The following is a 17128-nucleotide window of genomic DNA, read 5'->3' as shown; positions in this document are numbered from 1 at the left end:
AGTCCGCCGGTGGGTGCCAGCTGTGGAATGCACGAAGGGTTATCTGTCGCGATTCCGCAGTGTGCACGTACCCTTAGAGTGTATGTAGGAAGGGACACCCGAATCCAGTCCCCAGATGCCCCCTTCCCCCCCATCCTTGGAGTTAGTGGGGAGATCGTCCGGGAACTGATCTTCCCACTGCTGGATAAAGGTCACCACCTGTACGGGGATAACTTTTATACCAGCACCCCCTCTTCCGGTCCCTCGCTGCCCGAGCTACTGTAGCTTGCGGCACGATCCGAACATATCAGAAGTAGTAATAGCGCCCTAATATTTAGCAGCCATGGAGCGGACCCAGCGCTTCTGGATATGAAGGACCCCGTATCGCACCAGGACAACATTTTCCAGGTGACGTCCCCCACACTGGAGAAAGGGAGACCCCAGAAGAAGTGCAGAGTGTGGGGTAACAGGGGGATCAGGAAGGACACCATTTTCCCGTGTGACACCTGTCCTGATCCCCCCGGCCTCTGCATACTGGATCGCTTCAAGGCGCACCACACGTCACTGGGGTTCTACATTATCTAAATTCTGTCCCTTATTCCTATTTCAGGGGTCACGTTGGTCCGGGGATTATTCTGATCGCCATTATGGAGTCAGGAAGGAATTTTTCCCCTGTGATGAGGCTACTGTCGTCTGCCTCACGAGGGGTTTTTGCCTTCCTCTGGATCAACACAGGTTGAGTTTGATGGACACCTGTCATTTTCAACCTTATAAACTAATAATTGGCCTAATACCCCCAAATAAATTAAAATTGTCCCTTTTCCCCAGCTAAATAGGTATGGCCGCCATTCCCATTAGAGGATGCCATGATGCAATTACAAAGCCTCTGTGCGGCCAGGACAGTAGAAACCCCCCACAAGTGACCCCATTCTGGAAACTACACCCCATAAGGAATCTAAGAAGGGGGGCAGCGGGGATATGGCCCCCTGGTGACGGCCACATTTGGGACGTGAAAATGAAAAAAATTGTATTTTTTATTTTCTCGGCACATGTTCTACGTAAGTGCCCGTCACCAGTGGGGTCCATATGCTCACTGCACCCCTTGTTAGATTCCTTATGGGGTGTAGTTTCCAGAATAGGGTCACTTGTCGGGGGTTTCTACTGTCCTGGCAGCACAGGAGCTTTGTAATTGCGACATGGCCTCCATCCTCCATTCCAGCCTCTAAATGGCGCTCTGTCCCTTTGGTGACTTGCCCTGTGCCCATATGGCACATTATGCCCACATGTGGGGTATTTTCGTACTCAGGGGACACTACCCTACACGTTTTGTGTTCATTTTCTTTTTTAACCCCTTGTGGAAATGGAAAAAAATCAAGGCTAGACCAACATTTAGTGTAATTTTTGTAAAATTTTTACTCTAAATTATTAATCTTGTCATGTTTTTTCATTTTAAAAGATAAAAAAAAACATTTAATGTGTAGAGCAATTTCCCCTGAGTACGGAAATACCCCACATGTGGACATAAAGCGCCATGCGGGTGCAGGGTAAGCCTCCGAAGGGAAGAAGCGCCATTTGGTTTTTGAAGGCTGGATTTGGATGGAATGGATTTCGAGGGGCCATGTTGCATTCAAAAGGCCCCTGTGTTGCCAAGACAGTTGAAACCCCCCACAAGTGACCCCATTATGGAAACTGCACCCCTCAAGGAATGTAACAAGGGGTGTAGTGAGCATATGGACCCCACTGGTGACGGACACAAATGTGGAACAATGTGGCGTGAAAATGAAATATTACATTTTTTACACTATAATGTTGGTTTAGCCTTGAATATATCATTTTCACAAGGGGTTAAAAGAGGAGAAAAAAAACAAAATGTGTAGCGCAATTTCCCCCGAGTCCGTAAATACCCCACATGTGGACATAAAGCGCCATGTGGGCGCAGGGCAAGCCTCCGAAGGGAAGGAGCACCATTTCGTTTTTGAAGGCTGGATTTGGATGGAATGGATTTTGAGGGGCCATGTTGCATTCAAAAGGCCTCTGTGTTGCCAAGACAGTTGAAACCCCCCACAAGTGACCCCATTATGGAAACTACACCCCTCAAGGAATGTAACAAGGGGTGTAGTGAGCATATGGACCCCACTGGTGACGGGCACAAATGTGGAACAATGTGGCGTGAAAATGAAATATTACATTTTTTACACTATAATGTTGGTTTAGCCTTGAATTTATCATTTTCACAAGGGGTTAAAAGAGAAAAAAAACACACAATATATGTAGAGCAATTTCCCCCGAGTCCGTAAATACCCCACATGTAGACATAAAGCGTCATGTGGGCGCAGGGCAAGCCTCCGAAGGGAAGGAGCGCCATTTGGATTTTGGAGGTTGGATTTGGCTAGAATGGATGATGAACGCCATGTCGCATTTACAGAGCCCTCGTGCTGCCAGGACAGTGGAAACCCCCCACAAGTGACCCCATTCTGGAAACTGCACCCCTCAAGGAATCTAACAAGGGGTGCAGTGAGGATATGAACCCCTTGATGACGGGCACATTTGTGCCATGAAAGTGAAAAAATGAAATTTTTCCCTTTCACGTCACATTGTTCCACATTTGTGCCCGTCACCAGTGGGGTCCATATGCTCACTGCACCCCTTGTTAGATTCCTTGAGGGGTATAGTTTCCAGAATGGAATCACTTGTGGGGGGTTTCCAGTGTCTTGGCAGCACGAGGGCTCTGTAAATGCGACATGGCCCTTGAAATCCTTTTCAGTGAAATTCAGCTTCCAAAAGCCAATTGGCGCTCCTTCCCTTTGGAGGCTCGTCCTGCGCCCCCTTGGCACTTTATCGCCACATGTGGGGTATTTCTGTACTCGGGAGAAACTGCGCTACACATTTTTTGTCTTTTTTTGCCTCTTATCCCTTTAAGAAAATGAAAAATTGAAGGCTAGAACAACGTTTTAGTGTAAAAAATAAATTTTTCTTTTTTCACGCCATATTGTTCGGAAAATCTGTGAAGCACCTGTGGGGTCCAGATGCTCACCGCACCCCTTGTTACATTCCTTGAGGGGTGTAGTTTTCTAAATGGTGTCCCTTTAGGGGTGTTTTTTAGGTTTTGACACCCCAGAGCCTCTGCCAACCTGAAGTGGTACAGTCAAAAATGACCAAATATAACGGAGGCGTTGAAATTCACTAGGCGCTCCCTTATATCTGAGGCTTGTGGTTGCGTCAAATAGCGCAATAGGGTCACATATGGGGTATTTCTATAAACTGCAGAAACGGGGCAATAATTATTGGGGTGCATTTCTCTGGTAATAGGTTTATAATTATGAAAAATATTGGATTACAATAAAATCTCTGCACAGAAAATTAAAATTTTCAAATTCCTTACACACTTCGCTTTTATTTCTGTGACTCCCCTAAAGGGTTAAAACACTTTCTGGATGTGCTTTTGCAGAGTTTGGGGGGTGCAGTTTCTGAAATGGGGTGCTTTGTGGGGCTTTCTAACATACAGGCCCCTCAAATACACTTTAAACCTGAACAGGTCCCTAAAAATATCTGATTTTGAAATTTTACTGAAAATTTGGAAATTTGCTGCTAATGTTTTAAGCTTCCTATCGTCTAAAAAAAATGAAAGATAGTTTAATAAATGCCGCCAACATAAAGTAGACATGTTGCTAATGCTATTTAATATATAATTTATGTGGTATAACCACTTTCTGTATACGCAAAAAAGTTTCAAAGTTGGAAAAATGCATTTTTTCACATTTTTTCACATTATTTGGTTTTTTTTCATAAAGATTTGTTATGAGTATCGACTCCAATTTACCAGAAATGTAAAGTACAATATGTCACGAGAAAACAATCTCAGAATCAGCCGGATAGGTAAAAGCATCCCGAAGGTATTAATGACTAAAGTGACACTGGTCATATTCATAAAATTTGTCTGTCATTAAGGCCATTTCAGGCTCTGTCCTTAAGGGGTTAAAGCTATACTTGCAAAGCTGTATTTGTTTGAATTCAAGGTCCATTCTGCTGAAGGCATCTTATTAGTCTTGTGCTGGTTGAAAAAGAGTCTAAACACAGGAATTCCAGACAGTACAGAGAGTCAAGGCTCAATGTGTCAGTCTCTGTGAGTGCTCAGATGGCCTGGGATACACAGGACTTCCTGTGTATAGACTCTTTGGAGAAAAAAAAGTCATACAAACATCTGTTTATAAATAATGTGATGTTTGTAAAAAATCTATCAAAGTTAAGGAACAAAGACTGATATACCTGACAAGCTAAAAAAGCTAAAGGGCTTTGGTCTTTTATAATGTTTGTGGTTTTTCTCACCCTAGTGGCTGAAAAAGCAGGAATTAGAGATGTCATTGTGCAGTGATATCCCTGTGTTTCATGTAGAAACCCCTTTTAGAATTTGTAAAACAGAACATATAATTGAACATTGTCTCCAAAGACCTGGGCAGGATTGGCTGAACCCCATTCTTACCATTTGTAGCATATAATTATCACATTTCATTATTTACCTCCTTTCTATGTATCCTTTTGTTTGAGAGGTAAATTCAATCCCTCCGAGATGACAACCTCAGTGCATGTATGGGATTAATGCTAGCTGCGGATGAATTGTGGCTTGGACCGCTGCCTCTTGTCAGTGGAGAAATGCAGTAATCTCTGTAAAAATGCACAGCTTGTCGTATCTTGTTGCTGGCTGGAAATATCTAGTTAGTCTAAAGCTTCTACTGCCGAGCCGCTCATCCCAAACCTGTGCCAGGACTTTGTTCTCAATCCTGTGCAATTCACTCTTCTCTGGTTACTCACTTTGTGGCTACCACTGTGGTCTGCTTTCCTGTCTGTATACTGTATGTTAGATGTGACAGATGGAATATTGCTTCATTGCAAAGGTTAAAGGGGTTCTCTGGGACTTTTTTGTCTCTCTGATGACCCATCTTTAGAGAGTATCATGTATTCATCAGTTCAGCGAAAGACTCCCAAATGGGAGACTCAAGTATTTAATCAGGTGCCTTGGCATTATAATCTCCATCTTCTGGATTAGCAGATCTGATCGTGACACTTTATTAAGGCTATGGAAATACATTATGCTCAGCAGTCTTTAAACAAGTTTTTTGTACATAAGCCCCCGAGCAGCATGCAGTACTGAGTACTTTCGAGTAGCTCGATGTTTGAGTGAATGTTATACTCAAAGAGCGTGCTCGCTCATCTCTACCTATGATCAATATCTGATTGGTGGGGTTCTAACACTCAGTTCTCGTGATAAGCTGTTTTTCAGAGGCACATCACCTGTATGTACAGAAGAATGGAGACAGAATCTGTTATGTGTTGTGTAATACTGTAGGGCAACTATTGAACAACGGCTTAGGCCATGGCTGAGCTGCAGTAACCCAACTTAGCCACTACACAATGTATGGAGCAGTCTGCTTCTGACTCAGAGGTGCCGGCTTTTGGACCACATTAAATGGATATTGATGGCCTATCTAGGCACGGTTGGAGTTTTTGTCATAGTGGTTTGAGTACAATCGTGGTGGAGTTTCTGTTTAGTGTTGGGTGAACACTGAAACAGGTGTGGCAGCCTTTAGTTATAAAAAGAAAAAATATAACAATGATTAGAATCTTTCATAATTGCAACTATGTGCTGTATTATACAATCTTGCGCATATAGCATTGTTGTCCTGGTAAATTTTTGGGAAAGTTTTGGAGAAAACTTTTTTTGAGTTAGCTGCATGAGGTAGATGGTGACTACAGCTTCAATAACAAAGGAACTTTTAAGGACTTGAACACGTGCACCAATTAGAATAAAAATGGAGAATGGTGGAGCTCTCTAAATTGCAATGGACTCGAGGTCAATAGTAAATCCTGTACCAAAGGATTAAAAATTGATAGAAAGGAAAAAAGGTAACTAATCCTCTAGAGTACTTGCTTAAATGAATATAATTTTAATTGACACCATAACAATATATATATAGAAGTAATATAAGTAATATGTCTCAAAAACAATAAACAATGTAATTATCAATTTGATCGAGCTGCAAAAGCATATGGTTAAGAGCATAAAGTTTAAAAAGTTCATCCGATGTTAAAACCGCTTCGTGTACACCTGAATTGAACCCAAACATTAAACGTGCATTCACACAGTGCATTAGTGTTGTTCCACAGTATCTGTTTGGAATGGTATATCACTGATAAGATTTGGAGGTATCGATAGCTCCTTAAAAAGTGCAAATTTGCAAAAAAGAGTTGGCGTAGTACGCCTCTCACCAGATCGCTGTTGTATCAGCCGTATCATGGGTCGTATGTAGCTTGTGGTGCGCCGGAGGATCCTCCGCTCTGCAGTGATGGCCGCTGCCGTAGATGAATCAGAGTAGGTCCGTATCGGCTTCAGTTGTGTGGCTGCCGGTTTGGCGTGCAGCGTCTTCACTCCTGCTGGCCACTATGGATTGCACTGGGATATGCAGAGTAGCGCTACCAGGTTCGTTATTGCGTGGGAATCGGCCTGTCAATCATTCATGCCGTTCTCGTAGTTAGTGTTTGTCAACCTTGCAATATCAATTCTCAATGCAATGAGTTGACTGTAGCGATGTGTGGATTTGCTAAACGCGTTTCAAGGCAAAACCAGGGCCTCTTCCTCAGTAGCACATGCACCAATTACCAGGTCTGTGTGAACATCTTATGTGCATAGTTTTCACTGGTGGCTTATAAGTATGATCCCTTGAGTTCATGTTAAAAGAATTCCGAAACTTATAAGGAATTCACTAAAGTAGCTGCCTGAATGATCACTAGATGGTGCAACCGTAGCTCAGAAATAATTGTTCTTTGTTGTTCTCTGTGCAGCACTGTTGTTTTGATGCCAACAGGGCTTGTTGTGGGTGGAATTACAGTTTCCATGTAGTGTGTGACCTCCAGTACTGTAAGGAGGAAGGATTGTTCAGAGCACAGGACATGACAGAAGTAGAAAATATACACCTGAAGCATGGTCAAGTGACACTCTTCTGGCCCTAGTATTATTAATGTAATCCTAGGACAACATTTTAATTTGTGTTTTCAGACCCTGCTCATGGTACATACTTAATGTACGTTAATAACTGATCTTATGGCATAGAAACCTTTTGGAAAACTCTTTAATGGGAACAGTTTAGAAGGCAACTTACAGATGAAAGGGCTAAGTGCTTTTGGTACAAAGTTACTTTTATTGTTTTACATCATTTTTCTCTTTAAATTAAAATTTTATATGGGTTCTCTTTTTTTTCCCCAGAGAAAAGACATTCGTCAGTAGATGTCCTCAAGAAAATAAGATACCCACCCACCATGCTTGCTGCGACCAGACTTTCTGCCATGCTTAATGGGAATGATGAGGTGTATGTCAACTCCATGGTGGTAAATGAAGTAAGTAATATTAAAGGGAATTTCTAGCCATTAACGCTTATCTATCTACAAGATAGGAGATAAGTATATGTTGTGGTGGGGGGTGAAATTCGAACTGCTGGAAAACACTGCTTTTTTTTTGCAGCTTTCATGGACCATGAATGGAGCAGCAATGCACATGCTCCATGGGAGGCCCAGGAGATTTCGGGGAATGGGGGATTGGTTTTAATGGTCAGATCATTCCTTGTGTAAATTCTGTTGTTCTGGCCAAGTTATGTGCCTCCACCACTATGTGTGATTGACTGAAATTGCTGAATGTCTGAATGGATATCTTACATCGTTTTAGGTCAATGATTCAGATGCCAGTTTCCTTCACTTGAATGCTGGCTCAGATGTTTCATATAATGACCAGTCTGACTCTACCCCAACATCGGAGAGCTCTCTAAAGGAACCCAGTCTCTCAGCATGTGCGTCCCCAGAGATGGTGAGTGCAGACTACAGCTTCCCATCAAGACACTCCTTACTTGGAGGGCCAAATCGTCTGTGCCGGACGCTGGGGTATGGCACCGAGAGGGATTCTTACTCAAATGTAAATAAGAGAAGGTAAGAATCTTGAATACCATATATCTCAGTAGATTTATAATAATAAGATGAGAAAATAATGATGTGAAGCCAATGTAATGTTCTGCAAAGCTGCTTTTTATTCTGCTGGGAATTCTAATCATGATGATGGTGATCACTGATGGATTTACACCCGCCATGAATTACAGATGGTAATCACCCTGGGCTTATGATAAAGCATCTTAGGTCAATGAATGAATATACCAATGTTACAATACACATTTTATTAAGGGAGTGAGCGGAAACTTAGCATCGGGTAGCTTTATAACAGTGAATAATTTATGGCTTACTCAACAGTGAGTAAAATCTGAGGAGCTCCTATAAAGAAAATGCATCTACAGCAGTAAAGAGAATCTAGCTGTTTAGTGTTAGACAATCTGTACTTGTTAGGAGGCCTTCTTGTTTGAAATAGTTAAAAAAGTTGCCTTTATCCATTATTAAAGAAGAAGTCCGATGAAAATTTGTATTGAAGTATTGTTTTGCCCCCCCAAAAATATACAAATCACTAATGCATACTTATTATGGGAAGCGCACATAAGTGCTTTTTTCCCTGCAATTACTACTGTATCAAGGCTTCACTTCCTGGATAAAATGGTGATGTCACGACCCGACTTCCAGAGCTGTGCCGTCTGTGGCTGCTGGAGAGGATGATGGCAGGAGGATGCTCACTGTCCTTCCAGTGCCCTGTGTCCCTCAGTGTCCCCCTGCAATCATCCTCTCCAGCAGCTGCAGCCCGCACAGCTCTGGGAGTCGGGTCGTGACATGAGGAAGTGAAGCCTTGATGCAATAGTAAGTGCAGGGAGAAAAAGCACTTTATGTGCATTTCCCGTAACAAGTGTAAATTGGGGATTTGTATAACTTTTGGGGGGGCAATACAATACTTCAATAAAAATTTTTGCCAGACTTCTCCTTTAAGGCAAGGAAACATATATATGGTATCTTTCATATAATAGTCTGTGCTTCCATAACATAAAAACAAGCTTATTCTCTAGTGTAAAGTGTCAAAGGGGCTTTTCCAACCTCCTAAAGTGCAGAGGGCTGTAATGCCTCCTTGCTCCCCCTCCCATCCTTGCTTTATTGCCGACCAGCTTTCATTTTTGGGCCCATTTTCAAATCTCATTCCTGCACTGTGTATACCAATTGTGTGTATGTGTGACCTTTGGAACCTGGGCTCATCTTTTGGTGATTCAGTCAAGCAGGAATATGGATTGGAGGGGGAGAGAGGAGGTGTTGCAGTCCTCTCCACTTCAGGAGCCTGTGGACACCTCTTTGACACTTTGCATCAGATATTTAAAGCATTTTTCTATGTTCTGGAGGTACAGACTGATATATTAAAGGTATCACATTGTCCTAACAACTATCTATCAGTGTCAGCAGTTTGTCCACTACTGATTTAGGTTCACAGTATTTTACAAGCATATAAGATTTTTTACTCGGACTGAAAAGTGCAGAGATCTAAGCTTTTCATTTTGAAACAAAACTATATATACTTTCCAAAAATGACCCGAACATACAGTAGTCACTACCTAAATATGTCTGGGTTATTAAAATGAATGTGGGGTGTTCCTTTCTGGCACAGATAACATGGTAAACAAGCTTATTGACCAAAAATTAGACAAGTTGTGAAAAACGGTGGTGGCCTTAGACCTATTCTTAACAAATTGATTCTTTAGTATACATACTGTATATGACCTTTTGAGAAGTTACCAGCCTTTCCCGTTAAGACTTGTATAGAGTACTGGCTTGACCTGTTTCCGCTCTGAGAAGGGGTTGGGTTGGTGACATTAAGCGTTGGCTCGGTCTGATGATCTCAGGATTGATGAATTATTTAATGACATTACTGTGTTTGGCATTTCCTATAAGATTTGTCTGGTTTAATGTCCCCTTATAGTGGAATATTGGTGGTGTCCTGCTTTGAGAAGGTAAATTCTAGTAATAGTGATCAAAGTCATTCACACTGTGTGCATCTCTGTAGCACAGAGAGTCCGCCCTGCAGGTGCAGAATGAAGGATTAAGCTGGATTTACCTGCTCTTGTTACTCGTCGTTTTGACTATAAACATTTAGAAAGCCACTTGTAGGGTGTGGATTATCAGACATGCTTTCTTGCAAGTCATTCATTATTGTGACTCAGACCTGTCAATGACTTATACCTCCATGGTGACAGAAATGACACTTAAGTTGCTTTTCTACTATAAACTGCTTTCACAGCCTCCTTAAAGGGAATGTCCTTATACTCTGGGTTGTTTTCCCATTTCTTGTAGATTTTAAAAGGAATCTGTCTCTAAGACAATGCTATCTAATCGATCACCATCATGTTACAGAGCAGTAAGAACTAAGCAGATTGATACGTTGAACTTGAAATCTCAATCCGCTCAGCTCAGTCTGCTGATGGCTTATGTAGAATTTCCATGGTGATTGGTTTCCTTTTACGCTTATTCTGGTCGTTTTTTACCCTTTGAACACTATTAGGGCGATTAGTTACTAATAGCAACCTATGACATTGCAGCTGTCATTTTGGCTGATTTCTTGCCACCCTCCTTCCCATCCAGTTGCTCTCAGTGCAGTTGCTGTTCTGGAGTTGCCTGTGGTGATATCACCATACACTATGCAGGGGACACTGCAGACAGTCACTGACAGTAACCTGTGCAGTGTACAGTGATGTCACTGGGGCCCTTCTGTCACGGAGTGTGTTTTTCCTCCCACAGACTGCCTTTTATGTGCTCCTTGCTGTTATCTCTGAGAATTTAGAATGTCTGTATGAAATATTTTTCTATCCCCAAGTAGCAAAATAATAGGAAATTTTCAGTAAAGACCATTTAAAATGTTGTTCAAAGGATTGTGTGGGTTTTATAACATGGCATGGCATGATGGGATATCCAAAGGACAAGTACCACTAATCGGTAGACTTCACGAGGCTTCCGGCATGATCTGCCTTGTTTGGGGGCCAGCTGTTTGGTGGGGTGGCTGTTGTAGGCCTCCTAGCAATCAGACATTGATGGCTTATTCTTTGCATAGCCCATCAGTGTTCTAAACCCCTAGGGAAGCATTCCTAAAAGGGATAGTGATTAGAGATGACCAAATTTACAGTAGGAATGGAGGGAAGCACTTCGTTCCTATCTGCATTCTGCTCATCAGTCTGCAGCGCTTTGAAGTCTGCTTTGCTACCTGCTGCTCTTCCTCGGGTGCTGGGAAAAGATGCATCCTGTCCTGGGAAACTGTGAGAAGTTTCCTAGGACTGGATCCACCTTTTCACAGCACCCGGGAAGGAGCAGAACAGACTTCAAAGCGCTGCAGGCTGATGAGCAGTACACAGATAGGAAAAAAGTGCATTTGCTTATCTAAAATTCACCTAAAGCAGCATCTTCCTTCAGTTCCAGCTTAGATGGCCTTGATGCTGACAGTGAAGGTGAAGGGACATATAGCAGATATTCTGAGTCTCCAGCTAAAGAAGATTCTTCTGGTTTTCTTGGAAACAGCGCCGATGAGCTGGACTCATCTGAAACAAGCGCTGAGCGGGATTTTCAGAACAGACAGGCTGGGACATTACCCCTTCTCCAAAGTAAGGTAAAGTGATTCACCATTCATTGTATTTTGGTTTATTTATTTATTTATTTATTTATTTTTAGGTGTAGGTTGTTAATGCAAGAAATAAAATGCACCCCCATATTCAGCTACTGTTCCAGAGTACTCTATTTGTTACTTACAGCACTAAATATTTATTTTCCAGGATCCTTACTCCTGCGGTCTTAGATTCCGCTCTTACTCTTATTCCTCTCCCAAAAATTTTCTTGGAAAGCCACGACTGACGCGTGACCTCTCTGTTGGAGAACCTGGGGATGGTGAGTGTTGCTGATAGAAGGTGCCTAGGCAATTTTACTCACTGGTCTAGGGTTCCAGTAATGCATTTGTGCAACCTCTCAGCTGTAATGTCCTATGCTGGGTCAATGTTCACATTTTACTGTAATAGATTATCCTAATATTTTAGGCAGCACCCATGCACATCTTGGACATTGTTTCACAGTGGCAGATTTATTGACTAGTAAGGCCACATTTGCAGAGCTGGATGTGTCCTGGATGTGAAGTATAGGAAAACATGGTATAGGATACAATGTCATATATTGGAAGTGGTTTCAAATGTAAACTAAATCAATATTTTTGTTTTTGTGCTGCTTTGGACTCCCAAGTATTAGCAGGCAAGTAGACCATGTAAATAGCAGTGTTAGGTGAAATATCTTTGAGCAGAACCTACATGCATTTATACAACTGCAATTATATAACATAGTTCAAGTTTTAATCTTAAAGCATTGATGTATTAAAATATTCAACTTTTGAGGGCGAAATATCAGCAGATTAGACAAATCTAACCTTAGTGGACATGGGGAGCTGAGGGTATAAGTATATCTCTAACATTCTTACTCTGTGCTTTTTCCAGGCTGCTTATTCTGAAATCCTCTGCCCGGTAAACAGTTAGGCGCACTAGGGGGCGGAGCTACTGCCACCGAGCACCGATTTGGCCGGTCCCCTCTATTAATAATCCTTAGAAGGGGTGGGCCTGCGGGGGCTATAGCACCACCCTCAGTGCTCCTAACAGCTTAACAGGCAGATGATTTCACAGCTAACGTGAAAAGTACAGAGGACACAGGTAACAGACATGCCTTCACCCTCAGCACCCTGTGCCCACTAGCGAGCTATTAGCAGGTTAGATTCATATAACCTCCTAGTAGTTTATCTTTAAACTGTTACTGTCACTTTAAAAAAAAATGCTACATCGCATATACCCAGAGACCCCGGATACATGCTGGAGATGCCTTGCAGCAAGAGGTACCTTACCACACATTTTCTGGGACTGCCAATCACTGCAACCATACTGGGGAGGGATACAGGGCCTAGTGGTGGCAGTGTTGGGTCAGGTGATACCTCTTACCCCCCTTACATACTTACTCAATGTTCCCCCCAAAACGATGACCAAACATTCATCTAGACTATTCCTGTATATCCTAACGGCTGCAAAATGTCTCTTGGCCAAATACTGGAGGCAAAGCCTTGTCAGCGGTGGAGCTTCTTAATCGCATTCAGGATATCAGGAGACTGGAACATACCACAGCAATGCAGGAGAATAGAGTAGACAAATTTTTGGGAACCCTGGGACGCCTATTACGAAATCACCTGTCCGCCCTAGTTGAGTAGCACTTACTTCACCCCCTATGTGTCTGTCCAGTATATGTCTTCCCCTTGTCTTGAGTGTGTTTAATCTTTGTGTGAGTTTATAGTGTTTCTTCTCTTGGTTGAGCGGGGGTTTTACCCCCCCCCCCCCCCCCCCATTGAGTCTGCCCTTTCTTTACCCACCGGGCTTACGAGAGCCGCACATATTCTCTGGCTATGAGATATGGCCTCATGGTCCTTTGTTTTACTTCCTGATTGCTGAGTTATAATCTACATAATGATGTGAGTGGGATTTATCTCTTTGTTCATGCAGTTTGTGACCATGTACGATTATTGGCTCTGTCTCATTCATGTTGATCTTGCAGACGGTTTGATTGTTATATTTGAAAAATAAACAATTTATAAAAAAAAACAAAAAACTTTTGAACGGATGTGCGCTTCACCTTCTTGCTGCTCTGATTCTTGTTTTATGTAATGAGTCTGATAGTCACAAGCTGCCGGGTGAAGTGCACAGCCGTGCGCTTCTCCCAGTTGTAGTGATCGTGGTGTTCAGAACACTCCGACACCACCCTGATCAAACTTTTCACAAATGACACTTTACAGTCGGATATTTTAATGTTAACCCATTCCTCTGTTGTCCCTACAGTTTGCGGTGCACTTTTCTTTAACTTAAGACTCTGTTCAGACTAAAGAACAAAGTGATTATTGTTATACTTTTTTTTTTTTTTTTTTTTAAATAGAGAATTTGGTATTTCTAACCTAGTAATAACTCTTCCACTATTTACTGCTGGTAGCTTTCATAATTGGGTAGAACTAAGCAAGACCTCAAACACATCTGCATTAAAATCTGTCCCTGCTTATAGATGGTGTGTTCAGCGTCAGTGGTCGTTCACTTCTTCAGTCACTTTCATTGTCTAAATCAGTATCTCTGCTTCACCCGGGTAGTAAGTACAGCAGTGGTGTGGTGGTCTAACAGGTGGTGGTCATAACTTTCATGTGCTCTTATAGGGCCGGTCTACATTATAATACTTTTACTAAACACATTGCAGCTTCTTATAACATCCATGTATAGTAAATTTTAGGTATTTTTTTTTTTTTTTTTTTATCCATTGTTTCCAATGAAAGATTGACTTGACCCGTGATGTATGGGCACATGAAACCAGACTTGGAAATGTGTAGCTGCAACAGTGTTAGATGTGTAGCCCTGTTCCTAGAATCTGTATCACTAACTGGTGTTGGTCTTCTTCTTGGCTGGTTTATGGCTATAATGCCAGGTATGCGGTATAATGCAGTCTGATCAATGTTTTATATCACACCCATTTATTTGCAGTTGTTAGTCCGGGACTGCCTAGGCAGATGTTCCTTATATCTTAATATTGTGACACAGATGAGCACATTGACATCTGTTTTCACCTTATTGACCTATGGATGCAAGTTTTAGCATGTGTCCACTTCGGCATGGACCTTTTTTTCTGAATATTAACATTTTTATCTTGATCCATTGTGGTGGTGGAGGATGAATTGTATTCCACAAGTAGCTACCACATTGGTATCTTACCCATTTTCCTTTTTTATCTTGGTAGAACGGGCATACAGCCTTCCTGACCAGTCAAGAGAAAAAAGGTACAGTATATCAGAGCTGTGTATATTGCTGATAATAGAATGTTGTTTCCGTGCTATAACCTTAGAAACTCTAATATTGTGGAAATATATATAAAACTATTTTCAAGAGCTGCATTGCAATAGTTGTATGGGTGCTGCTAGTTGACTCTGCTCCTCCGTCACATACAGCAATAAAGAAAGTGTGGCAGCACTCCAAAAAGGCTGTGTGGTCATAAAGTGCAGTTGATTCCATTTCAGCAAACATGATACAATGTTTTAATCCCCTCACAGTATCTTTCTCAAGTATATAATTTTTAAAAAACTTTTCTTGTGGAATGGGATGTGACCAAAATCAGCAAATTTGGGCGTTTTTATTGTGCTTACTCTGTTTACTGTGCAAGATTGTGATAACTTAATAGTTCAATTTGCACATGCAATGATGCCAAATATGTTTTCCAACACTTTTGGGTGACTGGTACCTTGTGCACAGTAAACTCCAACAGTAATTCAACTGATTAGTTTTCCAGTACCCCCGGTGTGTCTTGCGTATCGTTCTGCGTACACTTCTCATAAACGGTACTGAGTGGTACAATTTTACTTGATGATGTGAGTATAAATAATAGACAATTCAGTCATGGTTAGTCGTCTTCTAAGACTTCATTTTCTTTGTTTGAAATGTTCCATTCACAGTAGCTGAGAGTTCAGACACTGGAGTAGCTGGCGTTCCTTCCCCTGCCACTGCGCCAAATAAGTTTTTTTTTTTTTTTTATAATTTTTTTTTTTAAACGAGAAAATGCTATAATACTGCGATAACATTAGAGTGGTGCTCTACTAATAGTCTGCCAGACACACACAGTGACAGTGGGTAAGTTTAGACCACTGATTCATTAAGTGACCCATTAGCACCCTGCACTCACATTGCAGGGATGCCAATCGGACACTTGACAGGTGTCAATCATCCATTTCAATGCCAAGAACACTTAAAATTTGGCATCTAAGGGGTTAAATGACTGCTATCAGCGGGATCGCTGATTTTGCAGCTGGGGTCTGTTATACATAGTAGCCGACCCCCGCCGCATATGGAGCAGGCTTTGGAGGGATTTTACAGTGGTGTCTACACAGTTAAATAGCAGAAGTGACCGCTATTGTACAGCTTACATAGAGTATCAAAAACAAGGGAATCAGGCCACTTTCGGTAGCTAGTATCAATAGTAGTATCGCTATTTCTGTGCATTTGTGTTGCTCATTTATAACAACTGCTAGTTCCTAAGAAAAGTTGAACTGTTTAAGTGACTCTTTGAACTTTACGAACATGTTTATCAGTCCTGTGAATTCCATAATTCTGACTTTTCCATCCGATTTCAATGTTTAAAAGTATAGGAGGTAATGATATATCAATTTGGAAACTATCCCACTAGTACAGAGTAGAATAGACAATAAGTTGAACAAAAGATCAAAGCTGACAGTGAGACTATAGTGTACAGTGAGAAGGCCCGTGTAGGTGGCACTACAGGAACCTTCTCTAACTACAGGAGGTGATGCCAGCACATTAAGGTACTAGACTGGGTTTCTTAACAAGTATTACATTGAGAATGTGCAGATTTGTTTATTACAGGCAGAAAAAAAAATTACATACTAAAAAATTCCAACTGACCACAAATCTTCCTTGGTATTTTTCCATTGTATTATTCATGAATAGCAGTGACTTCAATAAAAAGGTATTTGTTGCATAATGGGAATTCCTGGAATAGCACTCATGGTAGATAACAATACAGATGATTATTATAAAAGCTCAGTGATGTAATATGTCATCTACTGTACGTGTTACCTTACTGTGTACATCTGCTCTACATAACATCACTCAATTCTGCTCCAGCTGCTGTACAGCCGAATGTGAAGAACATGGCCAGTTGTCATTTCTTCTATGTGCTGCTCTTGATTCTTGTTAGGGTAGCAAGATTGTGATTTCCAATTTTACTAATGGATTTTGATAGATTGACATTGTACTTTGTTAGATGGGTTGCTTCTCTTATACCTTTATTTGGTAAAGTATGTTCAAGTGGTTGCTCTTTCTTTTGTTGCCTTGAGCTGCAGTGAAGTCAGACAGGTGTCACCTTAGATTGTTGGTTTTTATTCTTTAGCTTAAATATTTTTTTGTTAGTTTTTAAGAATGTAAACCTGTTGTGCAGAATGATTTATTTTATTTTAAAGACCACTGTCATTTGCAAAACGTTTGACACATAGTGATCAGTGAGAAGTTTTAATATGTGAGGATCAGGTGCCAAGAACCTCCACTCATTACTAGAATAAAGGAAAGGAAACTGAGCTGGGATTTTTTGTTGTAATATTTGCGCTATAGTTTAAACACCAAAAGTTGCAAAATTGCACCAAAAT

The 17128-nt window shown here is 41.4% G+C and overlaps 1 protein-coding gene across 3 annotated transcripts in view; it reads left to right on the top strand.

Annotated features, from left to right (window-relative positions):
* The window catches only part of ARHGEF28 (Rho guanine nucleotide exchange factor 28), a 159870-nt gene that overhangs the window by 105751 nt on the left and 36991 nt on the right, over positions 1 to 17128 (top strand). For all 3 annotated transcript variants that reach the window (XM_069962804.1, XM_069962803.1, XM_069962806.1), the window contains 5 exons: positions 7238 to 7368; positions 7694 to 7950; positions 11341 to 11533; positions 11697 to 11808; positions 14716 to 14755. In XM_069962804.1, coding sequence (XP_069818905.1) covers positions 7238 to 7368; positions 7694 to 7950; positions 11341 to 11533; positions 11697 to 11808; positions 14716 to 14755 — 733 coding nt within the window. The remainder of the gene's footprint in view (positions 1 to 7237; positions 7369 to 7693; positions 7951 to 11340; positions 11534 to 11696; positions 11809 to 14715; positions 14756 to 17128) is intronic.

Source organism: Dendropsophus ebraccatus, chromosome 3, assembly GCF_027789765.1.
Source record: "Dendropsophus ebraccatus isolate aDenEbr1 chromosome 3, aDenEbr1.pat, whole genome shotgun sequence".
Taxonomy (NCBI): Eukaryota; Metazoa; Chordata; class Amphibia; order Anura; family Hylidae; genus Dendropsophus; species Dendropsophus ebraccatus.
Note: the sequence above shows the minus strand (reverse complement) of the source record. Positions and strands in the feature narration are given on the sequence as shown.